Genomic DNA, 23432 nt, shown 5'->3' with positions numbered 1-23432 from the left:
CTATTGGCTTTTTAACAACAAGGTGTGTTTTAAGTCACTAAAAAATGAACTTTCGAAAAACTTCTTGCAAGTTGTTCAGAACCTATTTTTCTGCTGTTAAGTGCACGCAAGAAAAACTAAGAACTTATCTTGCAACATCAAAGGTGTGTGCCTTTACCACCTTTTCTGATGTCAGTCTATGCACCATGTTAGTGTTTGTAGGCCTATGATTGGCCAGTATTTCTTTGGTAAGCGTTACAGTTGTCGTCAAACACACCTTTTTAATGGTTTCTTTGAGCTGGCAGGGTATTGGCTTGCTGCCAGTGTGTTTGGGTTCTCACTGGTGGCTGTTCAGAGTACCCAGTCTTCTTGGAGTCACTAAGTGGGGTGCTTTTTGAAGATGATGTTGTTCTGTTAGATTATTGATTTCGAGGCAGCAGAAATGAGAATCTGAGTCCATGGTCCTCAGGCGGCAAAGGGTCCAAGTGCTCACTCTGGGTCAGGAGTTGCTGCCTTAAGTGGAAGAGAATGGAGTAAGAGATTGACAGATGGAATTGGGCAGGAGCTGCAGTGATGCAGACATCCTGTTATGGTAAAAGCGAATCTCCCAATTTACCGGTTAATCCTACATCCCTACCCTCACCTATAGTCAAGAGCTTTGGGTATTGACTGAGAGAACGGGATCGCAAAGTTGTTTCTATGTCCAACTCATGGGAAGAGTTCCTCCCAGTTTTTGTAAATCTTCAGTTCTGCTTCTTAGATCTTCACTGAGTTGCTTGGACTTCATCATTCTTCTGAGTATTGGTCTAGCCAGTCAGTGTGGTCAAACAAAGCCTTTTATGCTGGGAAAGAGAAACTGCCAGTTCATCATTCGCGGTCACTAACAAGAAGATTTATGTTAGCGTATGAATTCATTTGAGCTTGTATGTCTACTTTTGATGCTATGAGGATTACTTGCTTGTGGGAATGAAAGAGACATATGAGTCAACTCATTTTGAAGCTGATCAACTGGAATATTTGTGGTGAGCTGAAGGTTGTGGCACTGCTGTTGGGTCTCCAGTTGGGGTACACAGAACACATGTGCTTTCTGTGCCTATGGAACATTCGTGATGATAGCAATCACTACAAAGTGAAGCAGTAGCCATCCAGAGTTAGATGAGATAAACCTTTATTAGTTCCACATGTGGAACATCTGTTGTGTCACAGCAGAAAGTGGACAGTGCAAAGTTACAGTAGCAAAAATTAAGAATAACAATAGAATAGGATAAGATATTAAGAATAAGATGCTATATACAATAGAATAAAATATTTTATGCAATAGAAAAAAATACTACGTTGTCGGAAAGAAAGAAAAACCTGTTGGCCGATACAATGTGCTACATGCATCACTAGTTGATCCACTAAAAGTGTACTTTCCGCCACTTCACATTAAACTAGGCCTAATGAAAAACTTTGTCTTGGCAATGGATCGTAATGGAAATGGCTTCCAGTATCTGAAGGATAGGTTTGGAAAAACCAAAACTGATGCCAAGCTAAAAGTAGAAATTTTTGTTGGTCCTGAAATCCGCTAAATGATGCGTGATGACACATTCAGATCCAAACTGAACATGCTTGAATTCGCCGCTTGGGATGCATCTGTGCTAGTTGTGCAAAACTTTCTTGGCAACCATCGGGCTGAAAACTACGTTGAACTTGTAAGCAACATGTTAGCAGCATATCAGCAACTCTGCTGCTGAATGTGACTCAAAATGCATTTATAGCGTTTTTTTTTTTTTTTTTTTCACTCCAAATTTGGGTGGCGTGAGTGATGAACATGGAGAACAATTCCACCAGGATATTGCCAGCATGGAGAAAAGATATCAAGGCCACTTCAACCCCATAATGATGGGCAATCACTGCTGGCTTCTGCAGCGGTCAACAGCAGAGACTCACAAGCACAAAAGCAAGTGCCTACAGCACTTTTTAACAGTGTATGTACATTCCATAAAGACTCAAGTGAACTATCTATTTACACGTTTGTTAAAGTGTACACGTTTTTGTAATCTCTCACAGTTTTAAATCAAAATTTAGTTATGTACAGTGCCCATATAACGACTATAAAATCAGTTTCCTGATTTCCGTCTGTATGAATAGCCAATGATACTGTGTATAACTTGAGAACCTGACATCCTAGACAAAATCCGACTACAGATTTGGACTCAGCACACTTGATTTAGTATACAACACATGAAATACCACAACTAGCAAACAAAAGTGTTTGTTTTATGATCCTGTGTTTTAGAAAATTCAAAATAAATCAAACCCTGCACACATAATGTTTGTTTTATAAAGTTCTTAAAGCTGTGTTCTGTACAATCATATCACACTAGAAAGAACAGTTCAAAGGAAACATTAAAAGCCCCAAATTACCTTTACATTCATATCTATGATGAGTATACATAAACCACTTTCCATCATGGTTTGCATTTTCTTTTCAAAGCAAAAGCAAATCCCTGTTTTTAAAAATTGTGTAGACCTGTGGACTTTGCTGATTAAAATTAAGCCACTATACATTTACAGGCTAGTAAAAGCATCATGACTAGAATTATCATCAGTGTTCAAATTCCAAGGCTACTAAACATGCAGATTAAATATGGCAAGATAATCTGCATGCAGAGTTTCCACTGGTCCGTCTATCAGACTGTGAGCCCCACCTATTGCTCCTCGGTTACACTGTTTTCATGAAACAAAGCAGAAATGAACTTTGCGCACACACCAAGCAACTTTTCTCTGCTGAATGTGTAAGAAATAGGTGTTAGTGTGTTAGATTTATGCCTGAATGTTGCAACGTGCTATTAAAACTGCAATGCATGCATTCATGCACATGACACAGTAACACAAGATGACTCATAATCTGATGGTAAATAATGTTTTGTGTTCTCTGTACATCTTAGCTCAGGTAATAGGGCAGGTCATCTGCTAATCTGAAGGTTAGGGGTTCCATCCCTACAGTCTGCATGCCAAATATCCTTTCGCAAGATACTAACACCCCCGTTGCTCTCCGATGCATCAGTTGGAGTATGATTGCCTGTGAATGTTAGATAGAAAGCACTTGCATAGAAAGACTTATTTTCTTATATCAAAAGGATATTGATTCTCTTTCAGCTTCCTCACATTTATCTGAATTGCCACGCTGTTTTCAGAGAGAAACACTTGTGTGAAACCTGAGCTTAAACTGGAATTTTGAGCCACTAATTTGCGCTGCTCTTGGCACAAGGCTGGTTTTTACTGAAGTTAACTGCATCTTTTTATAAAAATAAAGCACATTCTTAACAGATCCCCCAGCAATTGCGACATGGCAGTAATTTGTCTCACTTAGTAAATCTGTCCCATAGCATCTAAAATTAAATTCATCTTATTTGTTATATTTTACTGTTGTGATACTAGGTAGCTAATTTTATCCTGCCTGTTAAGGATTTATATGAGTGCTATCTATCACTTATTCCAGCAGACTATTCTGGAGTGAAATTATACTAAAGACTGCAATATAACAAAGGACTTTACTAATTAGCACCAGTTGCACAGAACCTTAAGTACTATTATTAATTAATATAGATTTTGAGCTTATATAGCATTCTGTGTTCTTCGTGCAAGGCTACAGTTCAATCAGAAGTAGTTTTTATTGCAGCGGTGTGAGGTTCTTATTTCAGCTGAGAATTTAACTGTTATATATTATATATATTAACTGTTGTTAAAAACTATATTTGGAGGATATCCAATGAGAATGGGGAAAGGCACTCACAGATAACATTTACCCGAGCTGAGCAACTTTTTTAAAATTATATTGTGTTTTGTCATGAATGGTCAGATGGGCCATCTCAGTGAATTATGGAGGGGTGTTTTCTCCTCCCTTTTCTTAAAGGATGGTCCAGTGTACACTATGCTAAAGGAACCAATAAAGGAAGAATTTACCCTCCTTCCCTTATTATTTGGAGAATTGGTACAACTCTTATTATGGCCATCACACAGATACTTCAGGTCAGAGTTTCTGTTTTATGATGGTGGCACCTATACTTATACTACCACGCCAGAGAAGTAAAACTTGTAAAGACAACGATCAATGATTAGTCTTTGAAAGCTTTGTGGTTTTATGCAATTTAATTCATTAACTCAAAAAGTATTGGATAATTATCAAATGGATAATTGTTAAACATGAAATTGTTTTCTCTTAATATTTTTTAAAACCTAGCATTCTAATCAAGAACCTAAATGATGATCAGTATTGCCATATTAAACTAAATGCGGTTGCACAACTAGGTCCATTGCTGACTAAAAACGCCACACTATGTAAGTGAGAAACAGAAATGGAAAATTAGAGTAATGAGGGGGTTTTTGTTTGTCTTTCACAAATGTGATTGTAAAGAAACAACCCAATTGTGAACAATGGAACAATTATTTTAATTATTTAAGAAATTTAAAAATGTTATTGAAATAATTTAATTCTCTGCAAATTGAGCAGAGAGCTAAAACAATTAATTTGCATTATATTAGTTGTACAAGCTCCACTGTTACTAATGTTGAACTAAATTATAAAAGGCTGCCTGAGAAACATGCTTCTGAGGTTTACATAAGCTTAATTGTTTTTGGAATTAAAGATAAAAAGTAACATTTGCAGAAAGGTTCTGAATGTCATTTAAACGAAACTAAAGCCATAGCGCACTTCCAGACTTTTATATACAATTGTAAGTACAGGAAATTTTATTGGGGGATATTTAGTTTTCTTTCTTTTCTAATACATATGCCATACTGTACAAAACGGGTATTATTAAGATAGGCATGTATGTGCCAGAGCCTGCTTTTAATGTGGGCAAGCGAACTGAATGATATTTGAAAGGAGTCAGATCTTATTCACATGAATGTTAAAAAGGAAGCTTCCTGTTCACATCATGCTATTGTATTTATTCACACTGTTACATGACACAGTGTAAATAAAACTGCTTGCTGTGCAATGTTATTATCTGTTAGCAGCAAGATTATTAAAATGCTCCTACATGTAGCGTATGATTATTATTTTGCATATTCCTACTCTTACTAACACAGAAAACTGCAAGTATTCAACCTTACTATGTTGTTCTTCAGGTTTTGCTGTAGAAATCATGGTTAACATCACACAATCTCAATTATTTCCGAATGCACTAACAACATGGTTTCCTGTTTTTGTAGTTACCTTTGCTGCTACCAGGAAACCAATGAAGGGTGTTATAACTGCTACCCTACATCTGCTGGATTTGTTTAGAGATCAAGTTCGCTTAAGGTTCCATAAGGGCATTGTTCATTTGTTCAGACATATTTTCCATGACTTCAGATTGATTTGACTGATTTGCAGAAAGGTCTTGACGGAGGATTTCATTATTTGTGGACGCAGGGTTGTTAGTTTGCAAAGAGTCAGCCGAAACACCGTTTTCAGCAGTCTCTGCGATGTCTACTGTGGTTTTCATTTCAGGAAAAACTGCATTAGTCCCATTGCTTTCTGGTCCATCATTTCCATCGACTGTTTGGCCAAATGTGGTCCCCTGGTTTTTATCTCCAAATGTAGTAACTTGAGTCATGTCTTCTAACTCCTCATCTGTTTCCGGAAGCAAGGACAATCTTTTGGACAGTCTTGCAGGTAGAAAGCTGGCTACAGAAATTCGGTTAGGTGGCCTCATTGTTACCTGGCCATTGTTAGCTCCACCCTCTAGAAATGGCGAAGGACCTGCCCAGTCTGTAGTTGATACCTGCTGCTTCTGAAGCTTCCGTTTCTTAATAAAGATGATCAGGAATCCTACCATCATCACTAACAGGGATCCACCTATTAGTCCGGCCACTACTTTACCATGGTTAGTTTTCTTTGTTTCTGAAGGTTCTTGTATTTTCCTTTTTCTGAAATTGTGGATGGATGTTGAAGTTTTGTATAAGCCTGTAGAATGTTTCACATCATCACCTGTAGCTGGACTCATGCTTTCAGACTTGTCTTCTTCAGGTGTGGTAAATGTGTTAGTAGTAGAGATGAGTTTTGTAGACTTCGGTGAAAATGTAGGTGGATAGGGGTTTGTGTGCCTCCTAACGTGTGTGCTTAATGCCTTCTGGCTTTGAGTTGAGTTGATTATCACTGGAGTTACACTTGTAGGTGTTGCTGGGGTGCCAGTTAGATCTGTCATTGAAGATTTGATGACTGTAGATCGTATTTCTGTTAAGGATTCCATGGAAGTACTGTTTAAGTGAGGCGATGCAGAACTGGTAGGAGCTGGTGCTGTCTTTGTGTTAGGTAGGATCGTATTCGAGGGCATTGTTTGACTTCTTCGTTGTGCGTCTTTCGTGGCAGGTATTTTCTCTGAGTATGCCTGAGTATGTGTTGTCAGCTCAATGTGAGAGAATGATTCTACAGTTACCACAGAGCTGAAGACTTCAGTTTGATTAGATGTCACTGCATTGCTTGCTGCCAGTGGCAACAGCCATATGAACGTGAGGCTTGTAAAATCTGTGGTCATTGCTGTCCTCAGAATGGCTACTGTGTCTCTGAAGCTAGAACAGAGGAAATTATTTTGTCAGAGCACGTAGTCTGAAGCAGTATCATTTGAACAAAGAATGTTTAGTGTTATGCAATATGAAAATGGTAAGTTCCTCAAAATGCTCGTAATCCACCATAGGTTTGAAGGGTACACAATTTACCAGTTTCAAACACTGCTTTTACCATTTTCATCTAATTTACATTTATGTATCCTCTGTTGTTTAATAACATTTTACACATAACATTTAGTTTTTAGGTGTGTGCATGTGTATAGATATAGATATGTCTCAATTTCACATAATCATCGATTTAAAGTTGTCAAGCTGTGAGTTGGACCCAAAACTATATCAGTAATCTAGTAATTTAGATTTACATACCAGTGTCTGTACACAGGTGAACGCTCCAAGCTGTTGGTTGTGTCCTTCCAGGGTGTATTAAAAGCTGAATATTGCTGTTGCCGCCTGGCAGAGTTGCTGTCTGGAAGGAAGTAAGATCTTGGGGGTTGGACAGTTTGTCGCTGCTGAAATTTCGAGACTGATTCTTGCACCACTTACAGGAAGCGTGACACGTGAAATCATTCTCAGTGTCCTATGTTAAATATAGTAGTTCATGTTTTACAACCAAGTCTTGCGTTAAAAATGTTTGCTGAAACAATGCTGAATTAATCTATAAAATTCTAAAGATTGACTTTTAAAAAGTGTGAATTTTAAATTTTCACGAGTGTTCTTTGGTTTTAAGAAGGAAAAGGCATTCTTTAAGTTTTAGAACAGTAACATATCATAACTGAAATAGCAGCATGGTAGCAGCTCATGTCTCTTTTTTAGGACATAGTTTGAGTAAGGTAAGGACATTTATAAGCCACACCATTGATGCCTGTGAAAGGTAAACTCACCTTGTTATCATACTGCATTCTCAACCACAAAATCTACAGGATCTGCGATACACAAAAACATACAAACAGAGATCACTTTCCCATGCCCTGACAGGTCAGAGATATTTTGACTGCATATACAGTCCTGATCAAAAGTTTAAGACCACTTCACTTGAAGAATGGCAAAAAAAATCATATTTTTGCATGGCTGGATCTTAACACGATTCCAAGTAGAGCATGTAACGTGCAAGAAGACTGAGACAGAACATTTTTTTGAGCATGCAATTTATTGAAAACAACACTTAAACTGAAACAGGCTGTTTTACAGCTGATCAAAGGTTTAGGACGCACGTGCACATAGGACATAGCCAGCAGCCGTTTGACGCCCCTGCACTTCCCGAAGCTCCACTGTTCCACTGAAGGAAAAAGCACCCCAGACCATTATGGCACCCCCTCCACTGTGGCGCATAGAAAACATCTCAGGTGGGATCTGCTTGTCATGCCAGTAACGTTTTTGAAGCCCTTCAGCCTCAGATGCTGGCTGATGGTTATGAGGCTGCAGTCTGCACCAGTAACGGCCTTAATGTGGGTCGAGGATAGTCCAGTGTATTGACGGACAGCCAATTGGATCCTCCAGCTCAGTGCTCGTGAGATTTTTGGGGGATCTTCCACTTGACGTTTTGGTTCCATAACCCTAAGGATCATTTAAGAAATTCCAAATGACCGTCTTACTGGGTCCCACCTCGGCAGTGATGTTGCGCTGAGAGAGACCCTGCTTATGCAGTTCAACAACCCGACCACGTTCAAAAAGGTAACGTTTTTTTGCCTTTGCCATCAGAACGTCATAACAGTCTGACTACCTGACAGAAGATGACAATGAATCCACATTTTTGCACAGATTTGGCTTTTTTAAGGCATGTGGCCCTAAACTTTTGATCAGCTATAAAACAGCCTGTTTCAATTTAAGCATTGTTTTCAATAAATTGCATGCTCCAAAAAAATGCCTCACTCCCATTTCTTCTTTTTTCTTCCTCCCATTTCTGTTTTATGTTGAAGCTCTATTTGGATCCTTGTTAAGATCCAACCATGCAAAATATGACTTTTTTTTTTTTTTTTTTTTTTTTTTTGCCATTTTTCAAGTACAATACAGTTCAATACAGTTTAGAAGTTTAAAACAACTTTTAATCAGAAGTGTATTATAACAGGAATGTGTGGGGGTTTTTTTTCTGGGTTACTGACAGGTGTGTGGCTTGTACATGTTATTTAATCAAGCAGAATAACAGTTCTATAAGTAGTCACTGTTGTGGCCTGTTCTGTTGTCGAATGATTGTATAGTATAGATCTTTAAAAATTTTAAGAATAATAATTGCCATTGCACAAATACATTTTGGATTTTCTCTAATCCACACAGGGTCAAAAGTATATATTCAAGCTCAAAGTGGTGTCTTTTAACAAGACATAGTTTGTATTTGTCAGCATAGAAGAAATAGCTTGATAGTACTTATTTCATTGACCAATACTCTGAGTCCAAGAAACTATTGATTTTCCAAAGCTGGTAAGATCTCTTGGAGCCTTTGTACAGATGTGCAGATTTCAAGAAGTTGAAATCTGTTGAAACTGTTTTACAAAAGTTATTTGGATGTGTCCCCAGTCCCCACTTTGCCAAGCTCTTGAAAAACACCCAAATTGTCACTTGTTAATGGCTACCAAAAGCATCTGGTCTAGGTGCAACTAAGGAACATGTAGCCAAATATTAGTGGGGGGTGTATATATATATTTGAACTTGTGTGCACATTTTTGGTCATGTATGATTATGAAATCCAAAATAAATTCTACAGTACATCCAATTCTTGGTGGGGTTTTTTGTGCGTTTTTCTTTTAGTCCTTGAAGGTATATTGATGACACTCAGTCGACCAGGGAAAAACAACAATGGAAAGAAATCATTTAAAGCTCAAAATTACCATGACGAGTGTATGGAAACTTTTGACCACAACTTTCTGTGTGTATAGGGCTCATAATTGACAAATATTGATTTGACTCATGAGACACTGACACAATACAAAGGTCAATTTATTTAAAAACTGGCAAATATTACAAGTATTTAAGTTATAACCAATAATTAAATTGTTGAAAATTCATTTAAAAGGTTAGACATAGCTGAAACAGATTCAGAGTTAAGTTTCCAGCATTTCTATTATCAATTTAGCCCGTTATCTCTTCAAAACTGTGAATGTATGTTGACCTTCTTTTTGTTAATCTGCTTTTTGTTCATTGTGTAAGTTATTATGCTATGTTATGTTACTGATGCAAATCATGCGCACAACAAATATGGACCGTGCTATGTTATGTGTTTAAAAGTTATGATTTCGTTCTTTCGTTCTTTCTTTCTGTTTTAATTGAACACTCAGGACCAGGCTTTAAAGATTTACTACGAGACATAGAACTATGTAACATGTTAAAGATATCCTTATCTAAGCAAAAACTATGCTCTTTGGTGTGTGCACCCAAAGCTCTTTATTCTGTCAGCACTAATGTAGTCAATTGTATATGATGCCCTACATTTAACAAGATGAAAATAAGCAGGAATAGTGATGCAACAACAAAATTATCAGTTTATTAACCAAATTTCCATTCTCACTTTGTTGACTGCCTTCAGCAAATAAGAAAACAGTCACCACTCTATTATACTTTTTCTTCCTTGTGTCCGTTTCATAAATGCTTTAACAATTGGTGCATCTCTGTTGGAAAGGATATGATTGAAACAAGCCAAGTTAATATATTTTAAATCAGCTAAACTGATTAGTTGTGTATGTGACTGGATTTACTGAAGTAGGGTTACCTCCTTACACAACAAGGGGCATGTCTTCTAAATCCCTGGGAATCTCCAAACAGGAGTCCTTGAAGTTGGAGCTGTGCATATGACTTTGATCGTCCTCAGGATCAAACGCTATTGCCATTGCCCCTTCCTTGAGTCCTGCCCCATCGTCCTCCATTGTCCCTTTTGTTTCAGCCTTCCTCTCTTCCTCCGTCTTGTCTTCTTTCACCTCCTCAAGCATGACACTGGCATCATATGGTCCAACCAGGCCTGTAATCTCTGGTTGGTCTGTGCCCCAGTAGCCTGTACTGCTTACTAAGTCCATGTTGGACCGTGAGGTGCGAGGGCCATAAGCCTGGCGCTGAAGGCTGCAGACCTGGCATGCCAGTACCACAGTAGCAGCCAGCAAGCACACAATGAGACCTCCAGCTGAACTTATAGCAATCAGACCCATCTCAGTGTCAACCAAGCAGTCACCACGAGTGCCATTGATGGAGTTTTTGTCTTCACTTGTTGTGAGGGTAGTACTCACAGCAAGTGTGGGGCTGCTGCTTTGGTCTTGTGAATAGTCTTGTGAATATATTTGAGTTGTTGAAAGGACTTCGTCAGCACCGACAGGGCAGAGTGGCAGGTGGTTGAGCAGGAGAAACAGCCAAAGAGTTTTTGCACCTTCCATCATCTCTGAAATTCAGAAACTGTTTTAGAAAAAGTAAAGCTGAAAAAAAATGTAGAACGTTATTCCAGAATGCCACTACAAGAGCTCATGATCAGAAGGTTGTTTGAACAGTTCTAGTTAAATTATTTTTTTTTTAAAGGAAATGATTGACTTTTGTACTTTTAATATGATTCAAAGATGCTGCATGACAAATTCTTACCTGAAGTAGTCCTATGGAGGTCTTGGGGAAGAAATGGCACGTGACACCTGCTGCAAACTGACTGTTGAGATGGTCTGAAGTCACTTCCTGACCCCTCTTTCTGCTGGGTTTATTTTGTCTTTTGGTTTGTTTGTTTTTTTGCAGAGGGTGTGATTATTTCAGAGCCTTGGGTTTGATACCACAGAGGCTTGCAGGGCTCTTACAAAAAAAGGACAGACAAAAAGAAGCAATCTTTTTCAGAAATGAAGCTTTTCAGAGTTCAATCACATAGAATGCAATGAACAATTTAAGCCTCACATTTATACAACTGATCCAAAAAATAAAACTATAGAATATTTCGTATTTAACCATAATGGATTTTTTCCCCCCTTTTCTTTAGGTTCAAAACGGGCCAGATCAATGGTGACCTGCTCATCTACCATGTCCTTCTCACCCTCAAACCCTACTATGCTAAGCCCTATGAGATAGTGGTAGACTTAACACATGTTGGACCCAGCAATCGTTTCAAGACTGACTTCCTCTCTAAGTGGTTTGTCGTCTTTCCTGGCTTTGCATATGAGAATGTAGCAGCTGTTTATGTCTACAACTGCAACACTTGGGTAAGAGAGTACACCAAGTATCATGAGCGGCTGCTGACAGGCCTAAAAGGGAGCAAGCGGCTCCAGTTCATTGATTCTCCAGCTAAGCTGGCAGAGCACATTGAACCTGACCAACAGAAGCTGCCTGCAGCCACACTGATACTGGAGGAAGACCTTAAAGTGTTCCACAATGCCCTCAAACTGGCCCACAAAGATACCAAGGTCTCAATTAAGGTAAGGTTTCAGCCAATGAACTTGCACTAAAAATGAGCAATATATAAATATTACCACTAAATAAACATATTAAACCACTAAAATCGTAACAGAGGTGTATCTTTAACCATCTTTATTTTCTTCTTGACCAGGTGGGTTCAACAGCCGTTCAGGTGACCTCAGCTGAGCGCACCCGCGTCCTTGGCCAGCCTGTCTTCCTCAACGATGTATATTATGCCTCCGAGATTGAGGAGATTTGCCTTGTGGATGAGAGTCAGTTCACCCTCACCATGGCCAACCAGGGCACACCCCTCACTTTCATGCACCAGGAGTGTGATGCCATAGTTCAGTCTATCATCCATATCCGGACACGCTGGGAGTTGTCGCAGCCTGACTCCATCCCTCAGCACACTAAAATCCGACCAAAAGATGTGCCTGGCACTCTCCTCAACATTGCTCTTCTCAACCTGGGCAGTTCTGACCCCAGCCTCAGGTCTGTCCTGTAGGGTCATTGTTTTTGTTATTCTAGGCCAAATTCTTTGGCTTTATGGGGAATAAAGTAGGTCTGTAAAAATAACAAAGAATGCGTTTAATTTAAAATACAACTGAGATTTTTTGCTTCGGAACCAATGACACATGAATATTTGAGCAGACTTTAGGTTTAAAGTTTAGACTTTGTATAAAGATTGCTGGAAGTAAACCTAATGCAGAATCACCTTAAACTTAGTGACTCCTGCTTGTATAAATGTTTGATAAAACAACCCTATTGCTCACATGTCTATGAAAACATAAATTTAAGGTACTACAATGTATGAATACATTGTATTTACGTCTAAATTATAGCCCCATGTAGATGAAAATTAGATTATAAAACTGATACAAAGCAAAAACTATAGCAGTGGTCAAAAAACTCAATGCTTCAAAGTCAAATTTCAGAAACCAGTAGTTAACTGGATTAGCGATACATTCATTTTTATATACACTGTGTTTAAGGTATAAAGGTTTAGTTCAACCACCCCTCATTTCTTTGTTTTCCTTGAAAGAACCAGACATGAGCAATCTTAAGCAATCGTTTTCTGGGCTTTCTTAATGTCTTCTTAATGGCACCTTTTTTACTTAAATACTTACTTTTAGTCTAGTCCTTGTACATCAGAAAAGTATTCCTGAAGACTACTTGAAGAAATTACAAGAAAGCTTCCCTAAAAGTGGTTTTGTTAAAAAAAATATGGGTGGACCAAAACACTGTTTTGCCTGTATTTTACTCACTAGCTCAATGCATCTATTTCCCATTTACCTAGCAAAATATAAAGAAATGAGGGATGGCTCAAGACTTTTGCACAGTACTGTACACTTTGAACATGAGCCTAAATATTTTTGATCCAATGCAAGTGGTTCAGTTTCAAAGGAAAAACTAGAACATTTTAGCACATCTTATTGTCTTTCCAATTTTCAGTTGAGCTTCACCGACCTGAAATAAAACTTTTGATCTACTCATTTACAACACCTTTGTTTTTCAACTCAAACCTGTAAAAGTGAAGACGAAAACTGTTTTTACACTGACTTATCTGTTTCATATCCAGATCTGCAGCTTACAACCTATTGTGTGCTTTGACCTGCACCTTTAATCTGAAGATAGAGGGCCAGCTGCTGGAGACATCAGGTCTCTGCATCCCAGCCAACAATACGCTCTTTATAGTTTCCATCAGCAAAACTCTGGCAGCCAACGAACCTCATCTGACTCTGGAGTTTCTGGAGGAGTGCATCTCAGGCTTCAGCAAGTCTAGTAAGTCTGCTTACCATTGTACTGGTTACCATACATAAGCTCTCACATACACTCAGTCATGAAACTGCGTCAGTTTATTATTCAAAGATGTTACCTCTCTAAATGGGAATAGATACATTGTACCCATACCGCCACCAGCTCACCTCACTGAAATGCATAAAGTTTTAAGGTTTTTTGTTTCTTTTTTTACATAACTGTGGTGTGGAGGGGAGCGTTTGGGAATGACAGTATGATTTATGATTTTACGTAGATGCTGAAGTGCACAAAGGTCGCCAACTTTCTGTATAGTTAATCGCTACATACCTCCAAACTTTATGAGGCCTTCAAATTAGCTCACGAACATTGCACAAAAAGCTTCATGGAATAGGTTTTCATGGCAGAGCAGCTGCATCTAAGCCTTACATCACCAAGTGTAAGGCAAAGCTTTGGATGCAGTGGTGTAAATCACACAGCCACTGGACTCTAGAGCAGTAAAGACTTGTTTTGGCAATCCGATCGACAAATCTCGGTTTGGCAGCTGCCAGGAGAAAGATACTGACTGCACTGTGCCAAGTATTAAGTTTGGTGGACGTTGATTGTGGTGTTGTTGTTTTTCAAGAGCTGTGCTCAGGCCCCTAGTTCCAGTAAAAGCAGCTCTTCATTTGTGAGCTTCATTTCATTGATTCAGCATACAAAGACATTTAGGGCATTTTCATGCTCACAACTTTGTGGGAACAGTCTGGTTTGGGGATGGACCTGACTGTGCACCAGGGCACAGAGCAAGCTCGATAAGGACATGGGTGAGTGAGTTTAGTGTGGAAGAACTCGACTGGCATGAACATGGTCCTGATCTCAAAACTATAGAACACCTTTACAATGAAATGGAGCAGAGACTGTCCATAAACACATTCCTAAACTTTGTGGAAATACTTCCAAGAAGATTTCAAGTTGTTATAGATGCAAAAAGTGGATTGACATCATATTAAACCCTATGGATTAAGAACGAGATATCACTACTAAAGTAAAGTGAAGTCCTCATCATGCTTTTAATATTATATATATTACCTCCCTCTGTCCTGTCTGGGACTCTCTCCAGCATTGGTCCCACATTGCTATCTGTCATCAACCGTTCAGTGACACATGGTCATGTTCTATCCTATTTTAAACATGCACTCCTCACTCCTCCATTGAAGAAACAAAATCTTGAATCCAGCTCTACTAGTAATTATTTTAAACCTATTTCAATAGGCCATTTATAAGCAAATTACTAGAAAAAATAGTAGAAAATCAGTTCTGATCTTTACTATGCAGATGAGATATTTTTACCCTTTTCAGTCACGCTTTCAGAGGCAGCGTTCCACTGAGACCGCTCCTTTGAAGGTCTGTAATGATCTTCTAATGGCTTCTGATGCTGGGAATTGTTCTGTGATCGTTTTGTTTGGTCACTTCAGCCTTTGATACCATTGGAAACAAATTCCTACTTAATAGGCTTAAAGCTTTAGCTGGTGTATATGGCTCTGCCAGAGAAAGAAAGCCAGAATGGTTTTCTTCATACTTATCTGATAGGACCTTCTTTGTTAGAACAGACAAGGTCTCCTCTAACATTTCCTTCCTAACCTGCGGCGTTCCACAGGGTTCAGTTGTGAGTCCACTATTATTTTCTTTCTACATGCTTTCTTTAGCTTATTTAGTCTTTTAGTGACATTTCTTATTCATTGTATTCCAATGACATTCAGCTGTCATTAGCATACAATGGATAAGCTGTCATGTCTTTTAAGACTGGATAGGTTGTCCACCCTAATCCACTACTTAACTCAGATTGGCTCTCTATCTATTACCTTGTTTTAAACACCAACAAGACTGAGACCGTGATTGCAGCTCCTCCTCCTCTAAAGTCAGTCAGGTTCTTGCTTCTTTCTGTCCTTGGAGTAATATTTGAGTTGCATGTAAAACCTTTGTCTGGTTCCTGTTTCTTTCATTTAAAGTACATTTCTAAATTGCAACATATGGTGTCCTCAGCTGAACTGGAAATTTTCTTTCCTGCATTTGTGTCATTGCGTTAGTTTAGTGTAATGCTCTGTTTACCAGCTTGGACAAATCATCCCTTTTTCACCTCCAAGCTATACAAAGTGCTTCACCCAGACTGCTAACATGTTCTAGCAAGCGTGCTCACGTTACTCCTGTTTTATGTTCTCTACATTGGCTCGCAAATAGATTTTAGAATTCATTTTAAAATTCTTGTTTCAGCATACAGAGCACCAAATGGCCAGGCCCCAGATTATTTATCTCAGCTTCTTACAAAATACGCTGCTGCTCGTTGTCCACGTTCACAGACTCCGAGGCGGTTGGTTGTTCCCCATACAGAGCCTTTCAGTCTGTGGCACCAAGGCTGTGGATCAGTGTACCACCACAACTGTGTTTGGTTGACTCTGCTGATTCTTTAAAAAAAAACTTTTCTGTTTAATCCGGCTTTCTGTTCAGAAATGTATTTATTTATTTACTTATTGTAATTGATTAATTTACTTTAAAACCACCTGTTAACTTTGCTGTATTTTATTAAATATTTTGTATTGTCTATTTTGGCACCTAATATTCTTGTTTATTTAGCCTGTTGTTACCTGCTGTCTGTGAAAAGTGCTTAATAAATAAACTTAAGTTCATAAGTGTTTGAAGACAGGACCATTGAATATTTTTGGTAATATAGTGATATATTATTAACATTAAAATAAACCGTAAGCTCTAAGTGCTGCTGTTCTCTTACAGGCATCGAGCTGAAGCATCTCTGCTTGGAGTACATGACACCCTGGCTGCTCAACCTGGTCCGCTTCTGTAAGCACAATGACGATGCCAAGCGCCAGCGGGTCACTGCCATTTTGGACAAACTCATCACCATGACAATAAATGAAAAACAGATGTATCCCTCCATCCAGGCTAAGATCTGGGGCAGCCTTGGCCAGGTAAGTTTACCCAGCCCCTCAGCAGCTAAATAAGTACATGTGTCTCTTGGATTCTGGCCTTTTAACCATCTCATCTTCAGATAACAGACCTGCTGGATGTGGTCTTAGACAGCTTTATTAAGACCAGTGCCACAGGAGGCCTGGGTTCCATCAAAGCAGAGGTTATGGCTGATACTGCGGTGGCTCTAGCCTCAGGAAATGTCAAATTGGTCTCCAACAAGGTGAGAGCACATTGGCAACTAATACACACAGAAAATAATCATGTTGAATCATGTTGCAACTGGTGGAGAGGATTTAATGGTATTGATGATGGAAAGTGATTTGGGGTTCTGTTAAATGAGCAGAGCAGTGTGTTTGAGTAAACAACTATTGCATTATGTTAAACAGGACAAATCGTATTTCATACAAACACATGTGCTCATTATCCTATACATTTTAATATACATAAGAAGTGGACGAAATACTTTATTTTCATAAAGTAATTACTTTTCTTTACAGAACTTTCCTTCATTGCCAAACATCAAAATCAGCTGAAAAGGAGAAATTCAGTAATTGCATACTGTTCCCACTAGGGGCCATTTCTGTGCTGATTCACATCTGTTACAAAGAATATTGAAAGAGTTCTGGAAAAATATAAAAGAATAAACGTCTATCAGAAAGAGAGCTTATATATTCTTCCACTTGGGGAACTGCAATGCACTTTCCTGCCATTTGTCAAACTCTTCTCTTTCTGAGCACTGTGCTTTTATTACCTCTGTACGCTGCATTGTGTTATGTCTGTGAAGGTTCTCAGTCATCCAGGTCATCGTAGTCAAAGGAGCTTGCAAAGAAAAGCGTCTGGACTTCTTTAAGTTGCTTGAAGACGTTTCACCTCTCATCCGAGAAGCTTCTTCAGTTCTAAGGTCAAATGGTGGAGAGTCCTAGATATAAACGTAGTGGGAGTGTCCCCCCACAGAGAGACAAAAGGACCCCCTGATGATCCTCTAATCACATGAGCCAAGGTGTGAAACTGGGTGTGGGTCCCAATCAGCCAGAGTTTCGGGTGAGTTCATTGTGAAACCTGGCCCCACCTTATCATGTGATTTCCTGAGGTCAGATGGCCCAGGATGTGAGTGGGCGTTAAGGCGTCTGGGAAGGGATCTCAAAACTGGATTATAGATGGCAGACAGTTGGTGTCATAAACCACCGCCTCTGTTCAAAGATGGTCGCTCACAGTGGACATAGATGGTTTCTTTCACTCCTCTTTCAGAGAGGACAGATGGTTTGTCCCTCTGTGGGGGGAAACTCCCACTAGGTTTAAATCTGGGACTCTCCACCATTTGACCTTAGAACTGAAGAAGCTTCTCGGATGAGAGGTGAAACGTCTTCAAGCAACTTAAAGAAGTCCAGACGCTTTTCTTTGCAAGCTCCTTTGACTGCATTGTGTTATGCAATATATCACAATGCGTGGTAGATATATATCAATATATAGCATTATTAGCCTTATGCACATCAACTGAGCCAGCTACCCACTGTCTTGAAACTACAGACAGTAGATATGGCACAACGGGGCCAGGGCATGATAGCAGTACCCTATCATGTACTGGCCCACAAATTTAACATCAAACCTTCTAGATATAGATATTTACACATAGACCGACACACAAACCCTGACCTGGTGTTAACACTTCTTAATAGACTCACTTCTACTTGGTCCAGGTCAGCTCATTTGGTTATGGTTAATTAAGGATATACTATGTTTAAATTATGGATTAATGATTAATGCTTTCAGGCTGCAAGTTTAAAACATGCTTCTGTGCTGCAACTGGATCTCATACTCTACGTTTTAGCTATGTGTGCTACAGTTTTCATTCAGAAGAACAACTGTGCGTAAAGAGCTAAATTTCTCTGCCAGCTACTGGTCAGTCGAAACAGAGAGCCTGTAGTTCAGGACAGAAAAACAAATCAGCAAAAGCCACCACATCATGTGGCCTAAAAGCAGAAATGCACATGGACATGAGCCAAGGCAGCTGACAATTTTTTGCCTTTGTTATGTTTCCACACTGACAACCACAGTGGCCACATGACTTGCATCTTTGGGTTGTCTATCAAGTCCCAATTCAAGTTTATTTATATAATCAAATCACAACAACAGTTGCCTCAAGGTGCGTTATATTGTAAAGACCCTGCAATAATTGTCCCACAGTTTTTAACATCAAATCTTTGGTGGTCAAAGGTTACAGTGACGGTGTCCCTTAAATTATTAATTTTTTTCTCTTTATATCTCAAAGAAATCTCTACAAATTTGGCCAAAGTCTTTAGACTTCAGGAAAAAATCCTTAGATTTTGGTGGTCAAGGGCATACCCCTACTCCTACACAGAAACCTAAAATATCAAATATATTTAAATGTTAAAGTCAGTTAATAATTACTTACATACTGATGGAAGAAATAAATCCAGCTGGGATTCACTCTTGATTTGTAGAAGCTAAAGAGACAAACTCATCTCATCACTATCCATTATCTGTGTGCTGTTGTTCCACATCCAAGCTGCTGTTTGGATAAACAAACACAATATACACAGGCAGACACAAAAGAAAACCCAAGGCCTGGCTCCGATTATAGCAGACACCATCACTGCACTCAATAGTGGCCATTGTGAAGACTGTTGACTAAGAAAAAGTTGATCTTTAAGTTGTAGTATTGTTTTTCTCTGCAGGTTAGTTTGGTCTTACTAAAGTATTGTACTGAATTTGAAAAGCGATGTATAAAATGGAGCATTGTACATAGCTATTAGACTTTTTACTTGAGTCTTTATCCTGGTGTTATCTGTAGAGTTACAGCATGATGTCATGGCAGTACAGCCTACTGGACACAATGGCTTCTTGTTTGCTGTTCTTGAACTCTTTGTCTCCCAAAACTTGAATAAATGCCATTTTCTAACTGGTTAGAATAGCTGTATAGTCCAGTATGTCAGCTTCATAACCAAAACGATTATTAAGGGTCATGATTAGTATTATTAGTTTACTAGTGATACATTTATTATTAAGTTTGCATTTCCTCTTTAGTGTTGCCTTTATTGGCTCTGGTTAAGCACTCCTATAAAACCATGATTTTACTTGTACAGAGGTCAAAATTTTTGAGAAGTTATTATTAGCTCACGCAAGGAGATGCATCTTATAAGGCCTTAATGTACAGTTGTGGTTGTGTAAGGATAAAGCTTTTCTACCATTTTCTTTTAATAATCGTTTGATCGCTTGAAATTTTAAAAAGCAGCAAGAGGAAGTGGCTTTCAATGACATTTCCACAGGCTTCTACGGAGAACATAGACATTCACAGACATTCACAATCTGATTGAATATCATTGTTGGGTCTGTGTTTCCACACGCCCCGCTGATTCTAGAGACTTATTCATCATGAAGAAAACAAGACAGTCGATCGATCGATCACCTGCGCAAGGGAGGCCTGTGTCCACCACGAAAATGACCCCGACGACGACCTCCCTTGCTGCCTTTTTATTGAGAGACAGTTCACACAAAACACATCAGAGCAAAGCCACGCCCACATGGTTCTAAGACAAGGCATTGTATGTATATGTGTGAACTTCTGTATCTAAGTAAGAATGTGTGTGTGTGTGTGTGTGTGTGTGTTACCTCCTGCTGACCAAAGGGTCATAAAAGCAGGAGCAACATCACAAGAAGCAGATCTTCCAGATAGGATGTATCTGCAATAAAACATTACAGCCCCCCACCCAGAACCTCGAGAATCTGGGGGGGAAGGACAGTGGAATCCCTTTCATCAGAGTTGGCAAGCATAAAATGACAACATTTAACAATTCACTCTAACAATCATGAGTAATGCCCCCAGTAAACTTTTACCAGTTAACCCCTGTGGAAGTCGTCTTTAATACCGTAGCTTCTTAGAGATCGGGTGTGGTGTGTTTTGTTTTTTCTTTTTTCTTTATGCTCATAAAGTCTTGATAATGACAGAAACTGCCCTTCTAAAAACATAGGTATCCAATCTATAGAAAAATAGAAGAAAATAAAGTGTTTGATGTAAGGCATGCATTACACCCAACAACTTTCACAGGCACTTAGTAACTGTACTATTGCACAGATGCATTAAGCTGGAAAAGGCAACACATTTCTCAAAACGGTTTCTCACGTGGAGTTTCCATCTTATGAATCTATGTTGCACAGACTCAAGGACTGCAGGGGAGAGCCCATGGGACTTCCTCTGAGCAAACATTGGATAGTTTTTCATGTCATAAATCAGATCTCATATGCAATACAGTACATTTTACTATTGGGGACTAGATTCCACTCATTCTTATCGTAACTGTCCTGCTCCTGTGAGTTATTATTTTATTCTATAACAAATTGTGATACCTGCATCAATAACCCTGTACCAACAGACCAAGCTTTATTTATTTGTTTTTTCAACTTTCAGTTCTGAAAAATGGGTGAAAATAAGCAACGAAAAACTGCAAAAGGTTATGTGGCTAGCTAACATCTGTATTCATGTGTCCACTGTAGAAAAAACAATGAATAATAATGGTGTTAATTGAAGGATGCGACTGAGGCAACGTTCAGATAATAGCATAAGTGACACCTTGAACTCGGTGACATAATGCTTAGAAGCAGATGCAGCAAACAATGAGCCGAAGCTTTGGAGAGAATAAGGACTTGACCCTGACCTTTAACCCAAATGAGATGCTAAGACATAACCTAAATTGGGCAGTTCAAGACGTGCTAGACATAATGATTCTACACCTATTCTTTGTGGTAGGTGATTGGGCGGATGTGTAAGATCATCGACAAGACGTGTCTGTCCCCAACGCCAACACTGGAGCAGCACCTGATGTGGGATGACATTGCCATCTTGGCTCGCTACATGCTCATGTTGTCCTTCAACAACTCTCTAGATGTGGCAGCCCACTTGCCTTATCTGTTCCATGTGGTAACCCTGCTAGTAGCCACTGGGCCTCTGTCGCTCAGGGCCTCCACTCACGGTTTGGTCATCAACATTATCCACTCCCTCTGCACCTGCTCTCAGCTCAACTTCAGTGGTGAGGAAATGTTTGTTCATTTGTTTTCTTCTTTATTGGTCAGTGAATAATGGGAGGTATCTTCATAAAGCTAGATGCATGAGTTTGCATGGCGTGCAGGCACACAATGGACACACAAAACAAAAAGCGAGTAAGCTACTGTGACCTGAAAAAAGAACCATGTTTTTGTGTTGAATACAGAGGAAACAAAGCAGGTTCTGAGGCTGAGTCTGACTGAGTTCTCCCTGCCCAAGTTCTACCTGCTGTTTGGCATCAGCAAAGTCAAATCAGCCGCTGTGATTGCCTTCCGCTCCAGCTACAGAGACCGCTCATTCTCACCAGGCTCTTATGAGAGGGAGACCTTTGCACTGTCCTCCCTTGAAACCGTCACTGAGGCCTTACTGGAAATCATGGAGGTCAGCTGAGAAAATCAGGATTTTTACATGTTCTTGCTTTTTCTCTGCCTTCCTACTTCCCTTTTTCCTTTAATAAAAAGTTATTATTATAAAATTGACTGTTTGTCTAATTAGTGTATTTAGTTTATTAAATACTGATTGAGTTATGTGTTTTTGGTCCAGGCTTGTATGAGGGACATACCAAGCTGCAAGTGGTTAGACCAGTGGACAGAACTTGCACAAAAGTATGATCTTCTTGTGTTCTATTGTATTTCATTCAGTTGCATAGATTTTCAGTGTGGAACAGGTATTTATTTGTCTTTGGCTTCCAGGTTTGCATTCCAATACAACCCATCTCTTCAGCCCAGAGCACTGGTGGTGTTTGGCTGCATCAGTAAAAGAGTGAGCCATGGCCAGATCAAGCAGATCATTCGAATCCTGAGCAAGGCTAGCCCTCTGCTCAGCATAGACCGGGTGAGGGCCTTGAGTCATTTACCATGCAGTCTGATCCGTGAACAGAACGTGTGTTTCAGTCCTTCACGTGTCTACATAGACGTTTGTAGAGTAAAGCTGCTTCACATGCACCTGTGAATTTTACTTCACTGTACGGTGTAAACGGTAACATTTAACTGAAAAATTATGTTTAACATTTTGTTCTTCTTCCTTCTTGCTCCTTTTTATTTCACTCACCTTCTTTTCATTTCAGGGTCTCGAGAGCTGTCTGAAGGGGCCAGACAATTACAACAGCCAAGTATTAATAGAGGCCACAGTCATTGCTCTGACTAAGCTACAACCTCTACTCAGCAAGGTATTCAACTAGTATAGATCTACTTTTTGTCACAGTTGGGAAACCTTTCAGAAATGCTGTTCAAAATCAAATTGTTTCAAACTGTTTGATCTTTTCCTTTCTTTTCAACTTGGTAAGTCTGTACATCATATTGTTATAAAGTAAAACTTTATTGTAATATTAATTAAATTTGTCTTTATTTGTTTAATCTCCCAGGAATCTCCCATGCACAAAGCTCTGTTCTGGGTGGCAATAGCTGTGCTGCAGCTGGATGAAGTCAACCTTTACTCAGCTGGAACGGCCCTGCTGGAGCAGAACCTCCACACTCTGGACACAATGCGTGTTTTCAATGATAAGGTAAAAAACATTATTTACTGCTTTTTCATTCCTGCAGTTGTATATTGTTTGAATTAAAGACCATCCACCGGGTGACAATCTACTTTTTGCTTTGTATATGTATAATTTAGTTTGTAACAATGCCCAGGAACATTGTTTATGTGAATATGGCTAATAACTTCAGCTCATCCACTGTAGGCACACTTTGACTTTAGAAAGTGGTGATGGTAAGTAACCAGATGACTGCAGTGTTTCTCAGGTTTCCCTCTGTGATCAGGTTATTGAAGTGAACGTAAACACACTCATTTA

At 39.2% G+C, this 23432-nt stretch overlaps 3 protein-coding genes across 7 annotated transcripts in view; 1 reads left to right on the top strand and 2 right to left on the bottom strand.

Annotated features, from left to right (window-relative positions):
- The window catches only part of nf1a (neurofibromin 1a), a 116904-nt gene that overhangs the window by 78901 nt on the left and 14571 nt on the right, over nucleotides 1-23432 (top strand). For all 4 annotated transcript variants that reach the window (XM_085130731.1, XM_085130730.1, XM_085130732.1 and 1 more), the window contains 11 exons: nucleotides 11450-11882; nucleotides 12014-12354; nucleotides 13442-13644; nucleotides 16387-16580; nucleotides 16661-16801; nucleotides 21347-21626; nucleotides 21807-22021; nucleotides 22184-22245; nucleotides 22333-22474; nucleotides 22707-22808; nucleotides 23004-23144. In XM_085130731.1, the coding sequence (XP_084986857.1) occupies nucleotides 11450-11882; nucleotides 12014-12354; nucleotides 13442-13644; nucleotides 16387-16580; nucleotides 16661-16801; nucleotides 21347-21626; nucleotides 21807-22021; nucleotides 22184-22245; nucleotides 22333-22474; nucleotides 22707-22808; nucleotides 23004-23144 (2254 nt within the window). The remainder of the gene's footprint in view (nucleotides 1-11449; nucleotides 11883-12013; nucleotides 12355-13441; nucleotides 13645-16386; nucleotides 16581-16660; nucleotides 16802-21346; nucleotides 21627-21806; nucleotides 22022-22183; nucleotides 22246-22332; nucleotides 22475-22706; nucleotides 22809-23003; nucleotides 23145-23432) is intronic.
- On the bottom strand, nucleotides 4445-7056 carry evi2b (ecotropic viral integration site 2B). The gene is made up of 2 exons (XM_085130772.1): nucleotides 6886-7056; nucleotides 4445-6522 (listed from the first exon to the last, which is right to left on the bottom strand). Exon 2 carries the CDS (start codon nucleotides 6486-6488, stop codon nucleotides 5268-5270), a length of 1221 nt encoding a protein of 406 aa, XP_084986898.1. The 5' UTR covers nucleotides 6489-6522; nucleotides 6886-7056; the 3' UTR covers nucleotides 4445-5267.
- On the bottom strand, nucleotides 8417-19500 carry LOC146504646 (uncharacterized). 2 transcript variants are annotated; one of them, XM_085130786.1, is made up of 3 exons: nucleotides 18995-19500; nucleotides 11071-11268; nucleotides 8417-10910 (listed from the first exon to the last, which is right to left on the bottom strand). In XM_085130786.1, the coding sequence occupies exon 3, from the start codon at nucleotides 10872-10874 to the stop codon at nucleotides 10224-10226; it is 651 nt and encodes a 216-aa protein (XP_084986912.1). In that variant the 5' UTR covers nucleotides 10875-10910; nucleotides 11071-11268; nucleotides 18995-19500; the 3' UTR covers nucleotides 8417-10223. The 2 variants fall into 2 exon arrangements, with proteins under 2 accessions (XP_084986912.1, XP_084986911.1); XM_085130785.1 differs by having other exon boundaries at nucleotides 8417-10876; nucleotides 18995-19498.

This window comes from Neolamprologus multifasciatus, chromosome 14, assembly GCF_963576455.1.
Source record: "Neolamprologus multifasciatus chromosome 14, fNeoMul1.2, whole genome shotgun sequence".
Taxonomy (NCBI): Eukaryota; Metazoa; Chordata; class Actinopteri; order Cichliformes; family Cichlidae; genus Neolamprologus; species Neolamprologus multifasciatus.
This window is presented reverse-complemented; position numbering and strand designations above follow the sequence as displayed.

Bases quoted from the DNA above. Each gene is read 5' to 3' on its own strand.
- evi2b (XM_085130772.1), bottom strand. From the start codon at position 6,488: ATGACCACAGATTTTACAAGCCTCACGTTCATATGGCTGTTGCCACTG.
- LOC146504646 (XM_085130786.1), bottom strand. From the start codon at position 10,874: ATGATGGAAGGTGCAAAAACTCTTTGGCTGTTTCTCCTGCTCAACCAC.